Source organism: Sciurus vulgaris, assembly GCF_902686455.1.
Source record: "Sciurus vulgaris genome assembly, chromosome: 2".
Classification (NCBI taxonomy): domain Eukaryota; kingdom Metazoa; phylum Chordata; class Mammalia; order Rodentia; family Sciuridae; genus Sciurus; species Sciurus vulgaris.
Genome location: NC_136462.1, coordinates 66273745 through 66288296, shown reverse-complemented (window position 1 = coordinate 66288296; position 14552 = coordinate 66273745). Strand labels below are relative to the sequence as shown.

Below are 14552 nucleotides of genomic sequence, written 5' to 3'. Positions count from 1 at the left end.
ATGTAAATCCTATGTGAAAATTAATTATATCAAATGTATGTAAACTAAACACTCTAATTAAAAGGCAGAGCCATGGGGTAAGAGAATTGCTCAGTGGTAGAGTATGTGCACCTCCCACCAAAAAACCTGGCAGAGATGAGCAGAGCAGATGACAAACAAAAATCCCCCCTAATCCAAATATATATGCTATCTATAAGAGCCACATTGGAAGATACTAAAAAGGTTGAAAATAAAAGAATGGAAAGGGTTGTACCTTGTAAATAATAACAACAAAAAAAGCTGGAGGAGCTATACTAATGCCTGACAAAACTGATTTTAAGACAAATTATTACTAGAGAAAAGGAAGGATATTTTATAGTGGTTAAAAGTTTATCTATCCAGAAAATATAATAATTATGAACATATATGCACTTAACAGAACCCCCAAAAACATTAAGCAAAAATTGATAGAACTGAGGAGAGACACAGATAATTCAATAATGCTAGTGTGAGACTTCAATACCTGTTTTCAATAGCAGACAGAACAACTGGACATAAGATCAATAAGAGGACTTGATAATACATAATGTAACTAGATCTAACATATCTACTAAACATTCTACCCAACAAAAAAAGAATACACATTCTTTTCAAGTGCACATGGAACACTGTCCAGGAAAGACTATATGTGCTAAGAATGAAACAAACTTCAGCAATTTTAAAAGGGCTAATGACAAAGTATGTTATCTTATCACAATAGAATGAAATTAGAAATCAATAATAAAAGGAAATTAGGGAAACTCACAAATATGTGGAAATTAAGCAACATACAACTAAATAACCAATGGGTCAAAGAACTTCTAAGGGAAGTCCTAGAAAGACACAAACTACCAAAACTGACTTAAGAAAAAAATATGAAACAATTTATGATGAACATAAAGATTAAATTAGGGGGTTAGGGTCATGGCTCAGTAGTACAGCACTTGCCTAGAATGCGTGACGCACTGGGTGTGATCCTTGGCACCACATAAAAATAAAATAAATGTACTGTGCCCACCTACAACTAAAAAATACATGTATTTTTTAAAAAGATTAAATTAGGAGGAGGGAACAACAAAAACAACATCAAACTAATCTCAAAGAAAAGCTCAAAGCCAAATGGCTTTCTGGGTGAATGCTACCAATTCTTCTATAAACTAGAAAACCCTTTTCGACTCATCCTATCAAAACTATTACAAAAAAATCATAGACCAATATCCTTTTTGAATATAGATGCAAAAATCCTAAAAAGAAAAAAAAAAAAAAAAAAACTGTAGCAAACCAAATCCAGAGATTTATAAAAAAGATAATGCCCCATGACCAGGAAGTAAGGTTGGTGAAAAAAAAAATCAGTCAATGTAATATGCCATATTAATACAAATGTCAAAACTCACATATAGACATGAAAAAAGCCTTTAACAAAATCCAACATAGTTTCATGCTAAAAACACTAAAATAGCTAGAAATAGAAAGGAATTCCCTAGGGCTAACAAACAAGTTTAATCGGTTGTAGAATATCAATATGCAAAATCAATTGCATTTATATACACTAACATTGAGGAATCCATAATCTAGATATGAAATTAAAAAACATTAGAATTATCAAAAGGAGTGCAAAACTTGCATATTGAATACTATGAAACATTATCAAAAGAAATAAGACCAAAACAAATTGAGATCTGTGTTCATAAATAAGACTTCATACTATTAAGACAGCAATAGTTCCCAAATTTTGTAAAGATTCAGTGTAATTTCTAATCAAATCCCCATAGGCTTTCCTGTGGAAATTGAGAAGCTGATTTTTAAAATTCATAAGAAAACACAAGAATCCAAGAATAGTCAAAACAATCTTTGAAAAGAACAATAAAGCTGGAGAACTGATAGTACTTCAAGGTAGTATGATACTGGGTCAAAGACAGTCCTATAGAGCTGGGCACAGTGACAGGTGCACAGGATGGCAGATGGACCCCACCCTCCACCAGGGCCCTGGTTGGGGCCACTGCATCCTGGGAACTTCACTGCAGCTGGGGGGTCACCTCCCAGATCATCTCTGTGCGAACCTTGCAGAACCCCACCTCCTGAAAGGAGAGGGGACTGGCGCACATTCGTTCAAGCTTCTGTGCTTCTGGACCCCGCTCTGCAAACCAGGGTGGCAGTACGTGCCTGTAATCAGTGGCTCATAAAGCTGAGGCAGGAGAATCAAAAGTTTGAAGTCAGCCTGTCTCAAAATAAAAAATAAAAAGAGCTGGGGATACAGCTCAGTGGTTAAGCACCCCTGGGTTCAATCTGTAATAACACCTCCGCCCCAGGAAAAAAGTATAGACATACAGAACAATGGGCTAGAATTGCAAATACAGAGATAAACCCTTAAATTGGTCAATTATTTTTTTACAAAGAGTAAGACAAATCAATAGGGGGCAAAAAATAGTCTTGTCTATTGATTCATTTATTGTAACGAATTGGTCTGTAATGAATTGGAGTTAAACAGCAAAAACAAAATATTGGTACTTCACAGTTTGAGAAGCACTGTCTATAATAGAAAATAAAGTGAAAAGTACCTGGAGTGGTCTAAGCTACATCCATTGCTCTTTTTACTTTTTATTTTTGAGACAGGGTCTTGCTAAATTGCTTAGGGCCTCAACCTCAAAATTTTTATTTACTACCAAAGTGTAGTCTGCAGATTGGCTCTAGTTTACTATTCATTACAGATCTGCAACAAGTTAAGTAGACACATCCAGTATGTTGAAAAGTTTATCTTGGTTTGACAATGCTGTGACATCTGTGGCTGTAAACTAATTCCCTGGATACTGACTATACCTAAACCTTGATGATTTACAGCTATTACAAAAATTTTAAGAGTTGTCTTCCCCAACCACTATTTTTAAATACTTGCCTATTTTTTCCCATCTAATACTTTTAAGGTTTTACATTTTCTGCTGAAGAATCTGAACAATCGGATCCACTCAGAATTTATCTGTTATAAAAATAGTAATCCACATGTTTTTAGAAGAGCATTGTTTCTTCCTAATCTTTGTCTAAACACTATCTCACATTATTGGTCACATGAGCTCCTTCTGTAGCAAATAGAACAGTCATCCTTATAAATTTAACATTCTTTTCAAATGTAACTGTTCTTGACTATATCAGTAAGATGTGCAAAACCTTTCTTGGAGAAAAATATAAAGCTTTAATTTACAAACTTTATAGAACCTAAATAAATGGAGACTTCCTTAGAAAAGGAAGACTAAGATAACTTACAGATGTTAATTTCTAATTCTGTGGATTTGATTTTGTAATCCAATGAAAAAAACTCTAATATATCATTCATGGAATTTAATCAGCTGATTCTCAAATTCATATGGAAAAGATCAAGCAAGAAATAAAACTTTTTTGGGGGGGTGGGGGTGGGGGAAATGGCCGGAGATTGAACCCAAAGGTACTTAACTACTTTTAATTTTTTTATTTTGAGACAGGATCTCCCAAGTTGCTTAGGGCCTTGCTAAATTGATGAGGGTGGAATTTAGGATCCTTTAGCTTTCTGGAGTTGCTGGGATTACAGGTGTGTGCCACCACACCCACCTAAAAATTTTAACTAAGGAAAAGATGGTAAGAACAAGAGAAAAAAATGAACATAATATTTGAATATGTGCAGAATTTGGCTGGGGAGGAGATGTGAAAATGTCCCAAACATTTCAATATCCAAATGTCCCAACATCAATTTTTCTTTTTCTACCACATTGTCTTTAACCAGGAAGATGATAATGCCATTTGCCAATAATAATCACCCACCTTGCTATTTTCTCCAAGATCTACTTATATACCATGATATTTCAGTAAAAAGAGACATTAGACCTAATATACAAACGCATACATGACACACAAATTGTGACTGATATGAATCAAAAAAACTTTTAATCGAAACAAACAAAAAAGGATACTTTCTTTTCCAAGACACTAAAAACTTGTAACGCAACATGTTTCTCTTTTCACCTTAGCCAGTAGGAAATCTAAGAACCAAATTCAATGACTTATAGTTGTAATTAGCTCATCTCTGGAACGTGATAATGTTTCTTTCTTTGAATGGTGGCTACTCAGACTTTGTCGATCATTAATTGTTCATTCTACATTTTATTCAGTTCATAATCCTTTAGATGCAATAAAATCCTTAATAGATGAAATGTTAATGCAAAACTGACAGTATTTGAAACAGTTTGTTCTATTAAGCAGATTAATTGGTAATGTTTATAACAATAATTTGCACAGTAAATCATTTCTTCATAAATACATAAAGTAATTCAATTAAGTCAAAATAATTTTTCAAGTCAGTAAGATTCAAATTAAGAAAATAAATTGAAGACCAGAAACAAAAGCATGTAAAGGAGCAATGTCATATACAGGATTACTTACTAAAACTGCTTATCAAACTCTAAAAAATAAAAAAGATATATCAAATTAGTTTATTTTCATAAGCAGGTTATAGTTCAAAAATTCCCAGATATAAGCATGAATGTATTCAGATTGGAGAAAGACACTCAGATATTTTTCACAAATCAATTTATGATAACACATTTCTCCTCTAAATAAAAAAAGTAAAAATGGGGAACAAGTTGCTTTGTATGAGCCAATTTTAAGTCTCATTCACATAAGTGAACCTTTTATTATCAGCATCTGATGTCTGGTGTCTTGAAAACTGTTGTTTCTTGTTTTTTTTCTTTGTTTTTCAGAAAGACATGAACATCAGATGAGCAGAGAGATGACTGAGAGGTGACAAATAAACAAGGGTGTCCCCTATGACTGCTCCAGCTTACTGCCTTAAGGGAGTTTCCAAGTCATGGTGAAAGAAAAGGGAATCCAGGTAGAGCCAATGGACTCCATGAGTTGAGAAAATGGAGTTGAATATCCAGGAAGACCAATGCAATTTTTTGGTGCTTTGCACAAGACAAAGCACCGAAGAGGAGACTGGCTGCACTCAGTGAGAACCCAAGAAACTGAAGAGGATCCCCCCTCTTCAAGTATGACCACAGTACACTTGTAAGAATCTATCCAAAACAAAACAAACAAACAAACAAACAAAAAAAAAAAAAAACCATGCAAAAGATTTATAGGGAACAGTACCAAATGCTCAGACAGGGATGGGAACAGTGCCTGTTTCCAAGACCTGGACTTCAAAACAAAGCAAAACAAAACCTCATAATGTGCGTGGGGATGGAAAGAATATTCAGGAAGGTACTCATATCATAGCAGACAATTATTAACAAATAATAAAAGCATGACCCAAAATGATCAAACTATTTCCAAGTAATTTAACTACACCCTAGAAAAAGGCTAAAAAAATGTATAGGAATACAGAATATATTGCTATACAAAATGTACAAAGACTATCAGTAATACACAAATACTCAGACTGGAGGTAAAATTGACAGTATCAGGTATCCAAAGATTACCAGGAATACAAGGAAATAAGAAAACAATCAGCATAAGAATAATCAACTGAAACTAATCTATAACTGAAAGAGATGTTAAAATCAGCAGAGAAATATATTAAATTATTTTAATACTTATTCCATATGTTCAAAAAGTTAAGAGGACATATAATAGATGACTTTTTTTTTTTTTTAAACATCCTAAAAACTGAATGTGGTAGGGCTGGGATTGTAGCTCAGTGAGTGCTTGCCTAGCACATGTGAAGCACTGGGTTCAATTCTCAGCACTACATACAAATAAATAAATAAAATAAAGGTCCATCAACAATTAAAAAATATATATTTTTAAAAGTCCATTAATTAAAAAAAAATTTTTTAAATTGAATATGGTAGTGCACACCTGCAATCACAGCACTTAGGATGTTGAGGCAAGAGGATCATTTGAGGTCACATGTTTGAGGCCACTCTGGGCAACATAATGAGTAAAAAACCTATCTCACAAAATAAAAAAAGACTATAATTTACGAGATGAAAAATTAACCAAATGGGATTAATGGCAGTTTACATAATAGCTGGAAAAAAAAAAAGTGAACTTGAAAACATCAAAAAAATAAAAGAGAAAGAAAAAAGAATTCAAAAAAAGAAAAGAATATCATGAACTATGACACTCTTCAATATATTACTTTCCCTTTACTGTGGTGCTGGAGATCCAACCCAGGGCCTGGTGCATGCTAGGCAAGTGCTTTCATCACTAAGCAACAACTCCATTTCCTAATACTTTTTTCTTTTCTTTTCTTTTTTTTGGTAGATGGACACAATTTTATTTATTTATTTACTTATGTAGTAGATGGACACGATTTTATTTATTTATTTTTATGTGGTGCTGAGGATTGAGCCCAGTGCTTCATGTGTGCTAGGTAAGCACTCTTCCACTGGGCTACAACCCCATACTTTTTGATATGGTAAGTCAATACTAATACTTTCCAATAAGTGTAGTTCTAAAAAGAAGGGAAGATGTAAGGGAAAAAGATGGTTGAAATTTTTCCAGATTTGATGAAAACTATAAACCTAACAATCCAAGAAGCTCAATAAACCTCAAGCCAACAAATATGAAGAAAACTAACCAAGGTATATCATAATTGAATTGCTCAAAACCAGTGAAGAGAAAAATCTTAAAAGTAGCCTGAGGAAAAAATTATGGTACAAAGAATAAGACACAGATGATAAAGACTTCTTATCAGAAACAATGCAAACAAAAAGACAGTGGAGGGCTGGAGTTGTGGCTCAGTAGTAGAACACTTGCCTGGCATGTGTGAAGCCCTGGGTTCAATTCTCAGCACCACATATAAATAAATAAATGAATAAATAAAATAAGGTCCATTGACAACTAAAAAAAATTTTAAAAAGAACTCAAGTACAGGGCTGGGAAGATAACTCAGCTGGTAGAGTGCTTGCCTCGCAAGCACAAGGCCCTGAGTTCGATCCCCAGTACCTCAAAAAAAAAGAACTCAAGTACAAAAAAAAAAAATCATCAACCTAGAATTCTAGACAGGCAAATGTATCTTTCAATAAAGAAGGCAAAGATTTTTTTTAAACAAACAAAAGTATAAGGAATCCATCACCAACAATCACTGCTAAAAAAATATTAGTCTTTCTAGCACAAACAAAATTATTCTGGACAGAATATGCAAAAGAATGAAGAGGAAAATGAATCTTGCATTAAGTGGGTAAATATAGGACTTTTTATTGTTTAAAAAACTTTAAAAGATAGCTGCTTGTTTAAGTAAAATGTATTACAACTAAAGTTTGAAGACCCCAGAAAGAAATGGAAGTAAGGCTCTTACATTCTATGAGGAATACTATATTATCACTTAAGGATATAGACTCTAATTGGTTAAAATTGCAAACTGTAAATCACAAAGCAATCACTAAAATAATAAGAGGTTAGAGCTGAAAAACTAACAAAAGATTAAACATAAAATTTAATCAACTAATCCAAAAGAAAGAAGAGAGGGGGTGAAAGAAGGGGAGGGGGGAGAGTGGAACTAAGAACAGATAAGCCAAATAAAAAACAAATAGGAAGATGACAGACTCAAACTTAGCCATATCAATAATCACATTAAACATACTCATCCAAGCCTCTCTCAATTAAAAGACAGATTATTAGACTATAAAAAGACAACCACACACTATCAAAAAGAAACCCACTTTAAAAATAAAGACTCAAATGGGTTAAAAAGATGAGGATATATATATATATATATATATATATAATGCAATACCAATCAAATGAAAGCAAAAGCAGCTATATAATATCAAAGTATATTGCAAGGATAAAGAGACCATTTTAGGCCAGGCATGGTGGTGGTGCCTGTCTGTTATTCCTTCTACTCAGGAGGCTGAGGCAGGAGGAACACAAGTTCCAAACCAGCCCAGGCAATTTAGTGAGACCTCTTACAGAATAAAATAAAAAGAACGGGGAATGTAACTCAAAAAGTGCCCTAGGTTCAATCCTCAGCTTTGGGGAAAAATTTGTTGGATCATAGACCTAAATAGGCCCTAAAACTATAAAAATTTTAGAAGAAAACATGAAAGAAAATCTTTGTGATTTTGGGTTAGGCAAAGATTTTAAATAACACTATCAAAAAATACAAACCATAAATAAGGTGATATGTGAATTTAACCAAAATTAAGCTTTTCTACTCCTCCAATGAAAATGTTAAGAGAATGATGTAAGCCAAAATAGCATTTCTTCTTTACAAGTTGAAAAAACAAAATGTTAAGAGAATGAAAAGGCAACTCAAACTGGAAAAAAAAAAACTTTGTAAATTACTGATATGATAAAACGCTTATATAAAGGGGCTGTACAATGGTAAAGTATTTGTCTAATGTGCCTAGAACTTCCAAATTGAAGAGGAAAGCAAACAGTTTAAAAACAGGTAAATGATTTGAACAGAATCTTCATCAAAGAGGTTATACAATGGCAAATAAACACATGAAAAGATATTGAGCATTATTAGGCACCATGGAAATACTAATTATAACCAGTACACCCATTATAATGACTGAAATTAAGAAAACTGCCCATATAGAACACTCTGGTGCATATACAGAGGAACTGGTACCTTCACCACTGCTGTTGAGAATATAAAATGGTGAAAAACAATTTGGCAGTTTCTTAAAAAATTACATACACTGCTGCCATATGACCCAGTCATTCCACTCCTTGTATTTATCCATGGGAAAAGAAAGCTTATGTCTATACAACAAGTACACTTTACAGCAACTGAATTTACAACAGCCCCAAACAATCCACATGTCCATTAACTGGTGAATGGAAAAACTGTGGTACAGCCATATAATGGAATATATACTAGAGCAGTAAAAAGCATTGAGCTGTTGACATATCACACCACAATACAGATTAATTTCAAAATAATGAGGCTGAATAAAAGAAATCAAACAAAAAATGATTGTACTGAGCTGGATGTGGTGCCGCACGCCTGTAATTCCAGTGGCTTGGGAGACTAAAGTAGCCTCCACAACTTAGTGAGGTCCGAAGCAACTTTGTAAGACACTGTCTCAAATAAAAAATAAAAAGGGCTGGGATGTAGCTTTGTGGTTAAGCACCCCTGGGTTCAATTCCTGATGCAAAAAAAAAAAAAAAAAAAGATTGTACTGTATAATTCCATTTATATAAAATTCTAGAAAACACAAACTTATCTAGAGTGACAATAAGTTAATTGTTGCTGAGGATGGAGTGCAAGTAGGGGTGGGAGGAAAGGAACATAAGGAAATCGGAGAATTATAAATATATTATCTTGTTTACCTGGCTATATTTGTCCTTTTTTCTTTTTTTTTTTAATGTGGTGCTGGGGATAGAACCTAAGGCTTTGTGTATGTCTGGTAGGCATGTTGACCATTTAGCTACATGCCTAGTCTCTGGCTGTTTATCCTGATTGTCCAGATAAATTTAATCTTGATTGCTATGATGGTTTCCTTAAATATGTCACTGTACAAACTAAATATGTGCAGTTTTACTGTAGGCCAATTATATATTAAGTGGTTAGAAACAATCATCTAACTCATAATTTATTTTTAGCCAAATAAGCACATAAAGAGGACTGAATTTTTGGCATGCTACTTTAAAATAGAAGCAAACTTTTGGCCAATACACACTATAAGCCAAGCATTGTTAGTTACTTTTACAATTGCTAACTTACTATCATTATCTTAAGGATACTAGTTACAAAATAGAAGGGGGAAGAGTAAAAAGGATATCACAAAGCTTTAGAAACAGACAAGCACCCCCCTTTTTTTAAGAAAACTCCAACTTCTAGTTCCTACAAATTGAATATATACTATCAATAACAATAAACAGATTTAAATCTAAATTCTTCAGAATCAAGTTATATGCATTCAACCAAAATTATCCCATGGTAGGAGTATAAGCCAGGAAAAAGGTTTACTATGATTATGTTTTCATTTATTTGGATGTACTGAACTCCTATACCCTAAGTGAATGCAGTTTTGTCTGGTCCAATACAGTTCAGATAGTTCTGAACAAAAATAAGAATCCTGTGTAACTGGTAATGCACAAATTACTTTGTAAAATAGTTTCCTTATTGTGATTACCTTATTTAAAACCCTATTTCCAAAAAGGATTTGAAGTCCCTCTTCCATCTGTAAAATCAGATACCTAACTGGCAGACTTCTAAGACATTGTTCATTTTTTCTCATTCTACTTTATCTCACTTGTTTTCTTAACCTTATTTCAAATAATTGTAACCATTTAAAAGTACACAATAGTTTTATTAGATTTTATTAATATATTAAAACCAATTATAGCATTTGGAGGTCCATCTTGTACTCTGTTTTAACAAGTATCAAAGTCTCAGCATTGTAGACATTTACCACTAGAATTCTGTTGTGAAGGATTATCCTGTGCATTGTAAAATGTTTAGCAACATCTAGCATACCAGATGCCAGGAAACTGCCGCAGTCGTGAAAAAATATCTATAGACATTGTCAATTGTGTCCTAGTAGGCAGAATGTCCCTACTTAAGAACTAATGTTCTGAAACTACTGAAGTATAGTCTCTATGGACCTCCCCCACTCACAGTGCAAGAAGTCTGAAAGCAGAATGTTTACCATTTGAAAGTTGCTAAGGATATTATAAATGTAAATGCTCATATACATGGATATGGATATATATTTATATGTGTGTATACAGACACTCTCCAGTGTACTCTCCACTTTAAAAGTCCATAATTACTAAAAAGCAAAAAGGTTTTTTCCTTTTTAAAAGTCATTTTCTAAACTGAATAAGCTAGGACCTACAAAATATATGACACGTGTAAACATGTCTTCCCGATGGAAAAAAAAAAAAACCCTCTATGCCAAAGAGGTATAAATAAATCATTCCTTAATTATTCTATAACTAAAGAACTATTAATTAATTTAGGAAATCTCAATACTCTATTGGAACTCAACTTTACCACTTTGCGTTTACGAAAGCTACAGCTTGTCCCAAGTAGGAATTAAGTTCCAGGAAGCATCCAATTTCAAAATGCCAGTATCTGTAAAACATCTTCAGATTGACTTTCTCTGTCCCATTCTTAGCCAAATTTTTTGTTCAATTACTTACCTTTCAAGTAGAATGAAAACAAAAAGATAACAATCTCTACCATATTTAAAAGATTTACATTTTCTTGAAAACTAGGCTTCTTTGGGTATTGCTAACCTAGATTGAACTGCTTTCTTTCTATTCCACATGAATAAATAACAATTTACTTGTGATAAAGATTAGTTGTCATAAACACAGGAAGAGTAAAAAATAAACTGGAGACACAAAATCTGTGCTCCAGTTGTGATTCAACCTTCTAGTAGCTTAGATGACTACTCAATATTTTCAAAATTCAGCTTTCTCACTTGTGAAAAATAGATGATGATAATATATATACACCTCTACAGTTATTGCAAAGATTATAATTTTTGTGAAATCATTTTGTAAACAGTAAAGCACCATGCAAATGTTCGGTATTATTGGTAGTATCCTGGTAGTATGAGTAGACAATAGAGAAACACACACCTTATATAAAAGACTAACTTATATCACTAAATAAAGATCACATTCCAAAACACATACTCATTAGGAAGACAGCTTGAGATAACAAAATGAACTAAACTTCAGGTATCTAAGTTCCAAACTCAGTCGTCGTTAATTCTGTAAATCAATACAGGCAAATTAACTTTCCCTTTTACCTCAACTTTCTTCATTCGAAAAATCCAAATACTGAACCAGAGGTTTCATAAGAATTATTACAGCCCTCATCGTCTTCTAACTGACCAAATATCCAAAACATTCATTTAACAGTATATCCAAAACTCAAAGCACTGTTTGGTCTATCAACAAAACATAAGTTGAGGACAGCAGACAGGCAAGAAAACGTTTTAAAAAAGAAAATTCTATACAAATCTCAACAAGCAAAGGAATCGATAAAACTACCTTGTTTCCTATAACTAGTAATAGTTTTCCCTTTAAATGACAGTGATGATGAACAAGGTGCATCAACAAAAGGGCGGGGCTCTTCCCCACAAGCTTTTGGGAACCACCCACTCCCCAAAGAAGTGTAACTGCTTCCTCCTGCCCCTCATCAGCCAAGAAACTTGAAAGATTAAGGATTGCATTGTCTGCGAAAGGATTTTGTTTTTCTTTTCACTTGGGTGGAGATGGCAGTAGTCAGTCATCTGGCAAACATATCTTCTAAAGCACAAATACCCACAACACAAGTCTCCCTAAAGTCTTAAAGATCTAAGTTTTTAGGGTCATACTAATTCTTAAAAATGAGTTCAGACTATTAATTCAAAATTAGATATGTCTGTGTTAATAGTAATTAAGCGTTTGAGAAGTGCCAAGTTTTCCCCTCCCCAAATTATCCGCCCTCCCGCGTCTCTGCAGAGGCGACGCTTTGCCCTCCACTCCCGCACCGCGCCAGGTCGCGAGGGAGAGTCCTCAGACTCCCAGGGGAAGGCCGGGCCACCCAGGCCTCGGCACCACCACCGCTCGCTCCTCACCGATGACGATGCGCAGGTGCTTGAGGCGGGTCAACGCGTCCTTCTTGGTGTCCAGCACCTTCTGGGTGGACTTCTTCACGTCCCCGTGCGGCTTCTTGGAGAACATTCTGCTGCTGCCGCTGCCGCCGCCACAGCCGGCTCCGGCCCCCTCCCGGCCCGGTCCCGGCCGCAGAGAGTGGAGGGAGTGGGCGGGGAAGAGCCTAACCCAAGTAGCTCATTCACTCTCCAGCCAGGAGGGCCCCAGTAGAGCCGACTCCTTCCCCGTGAAGGCCAGGGCGGTCACCTCCACCCGCCTCGCGCCGCAGCTCCGCGGCACCTTCGGCTCCGGCTCCAATATGGCGGATCCCCTCTCCGGGCCCTGCACCGAACGAGGGAGACCCGGGCTAGCCGCCCGCCGCCACCGCCTGCCTCCAGCGGCCGCCGCTCACCGCCACAGGCCCGGCCCCTGCCCGGGACCCAGAGCCACGGAGGTGGAGCTCTCGGCAGCAGCAGTACAACTCCTCTCTCCCTGAGGCCCCCTTTAGGTTAAAGCTTCTGTAGCAGCTTAGACCCTGCAGAAGCCAAAACTGAGACAGTAATTTGGTGATGGGTTTTCACGACTCTGCCGTCGGTGGCGAACGGTCCCCCTGGCAACCACTTTCTGACATCAAGGGCTCTTGACGTCACGTCAGCGTGAGATCATCCTTGGCACTACCCACCTTGGTTTCCTGTGTAAGCAACCAGACCAAGGAGGAGCCCAAGAAAGTCAAAGAAGGTAGTTTTACTGAGTGCTCCATTGTAAATGTGATTTGTAGCCAGACTTCCAGTGTCGTATAGTTTTTATTAAAAAGGGTCGTTCATCTTCTCTGTTTAATAGGTAATAATAACTTAAGACACTTCCAAAACATCAAAGATGTTCAGTACGTGCTTAATGCTAATTCTGAAGGCCTTAGTTGTACCATTCTTTCTTTTGCTAATTTAGCTATTTTAAAAAAAAAGAATTTTTGTGTGTTTTACGAAGTGACTAGCAATCTACTGTAGTTTACAGATGTGTAGTGCATGCTTTTGGTTAAAATTCTCTTCCGTGTAGTTGGGGGTGTGATTCAGTGGACAAGTGCGTTTTAGCATGTACAAGACCTTGGGTTGGATTCCTAGCCCCCCAAAACAAAAGTTAAGAATATTACCTTGCATAAATAAGTGAGGCCTACCAGAAACATATTGTAAGAGAAAATCTTAAGAAATCTGGCTAGGCTCGGTGGAGCACACCTGTAATCCCAGCAGTTTGGGAGGCTAAGACTGGAGGATAGGAGTTCAAAGCTACCCTCAGCAAAGAGGGTAAGCAACTCTGTGAGACCCTGTCTCTAAGTAAAATACAGAATAGGGCTGGGATGTGCCTCAATCCACAGTATTCCCCCGCAAAAATAAAATCTGTAGAACTTAAATATATTTAGGGTTAATTATGTTGTGGGTTTTTTTTTTTTTTTTTTTTTTTTTTTTACATTTTTATTGGTTCATTGTAGTTGTACATAATGGTGGGATTTGTTGTTAGATCTTCGTACATACACACAATATAACATTATAATTTGGCCAATATCATTCCCCAGTATTTCCTTTTTCCCTTTTCTTCTCCCTTCCCACATTCCTTTCATTTAATGTTTTAATGTTTTTAATCCTTTTTCCCCTGTCTGCATCCTACATAAACATGGATATGTTGTCAGCTTTTCCACTGCAAAGAAAAATTCAAGATCTCTTATTACATTGATGGGGACATCCAAAGAATCTACAATAGATGAAAGATATCAGTGAAATTCTGAATGAAATACATTGAAATTGTTCTTGGAAACTTTCCTCCATAAATTATTTTGAGCTTGCTTGTTTGCAGAACTATTTCCTCCTATGGTCTCACCAACGGGAATAGTTTTATCAAAAATATAATGAAATATTTAATTAGTATGGAAAAATAATAAAATCGGCAAAGAAAAGAGATGTAAGACATCTGCTAAAATTATGTTAAAATGCAATACTTTGTTTAACTATACCTGGTTTTGACAGAAA

At 35.4% G+C, this 14552-nt stretch overlaps 1 protein-coding gene across 7 annotated transcripts in view; it reads right to left on the bottom strand.

The window, feature by feature from the left end:
• RALGAPA1 (Ral GTPase activating protein catalytic subunit alpha 1) overlaps window positions 1-13038 on the bottom strand; it is a 212513-nt gene extending 199475 nt beyond the window's left edge. Inside the window, exon 1 of one of the 7 annotated variants that reach the window (XM_079119319.1) lies at window positions 12519-13038. In XM_079119319.1, the coding sequence (XP_078975445.1) occupies window positions 12519-12624 (106 nt within the window). In that variant the 5' untranslated portion in view covers window positions 12625-13038. The remainder of the gene's footprint in view (window positions 1-12518) is intronic. The other 6 variants (XM_079119316.1, XM_079119315.1, XM_079119317.1 and 3 more) reach the window with 6 other exon arrangements.
• Window positions 13039-14552: the final 1514 nt, after the last annotated feature.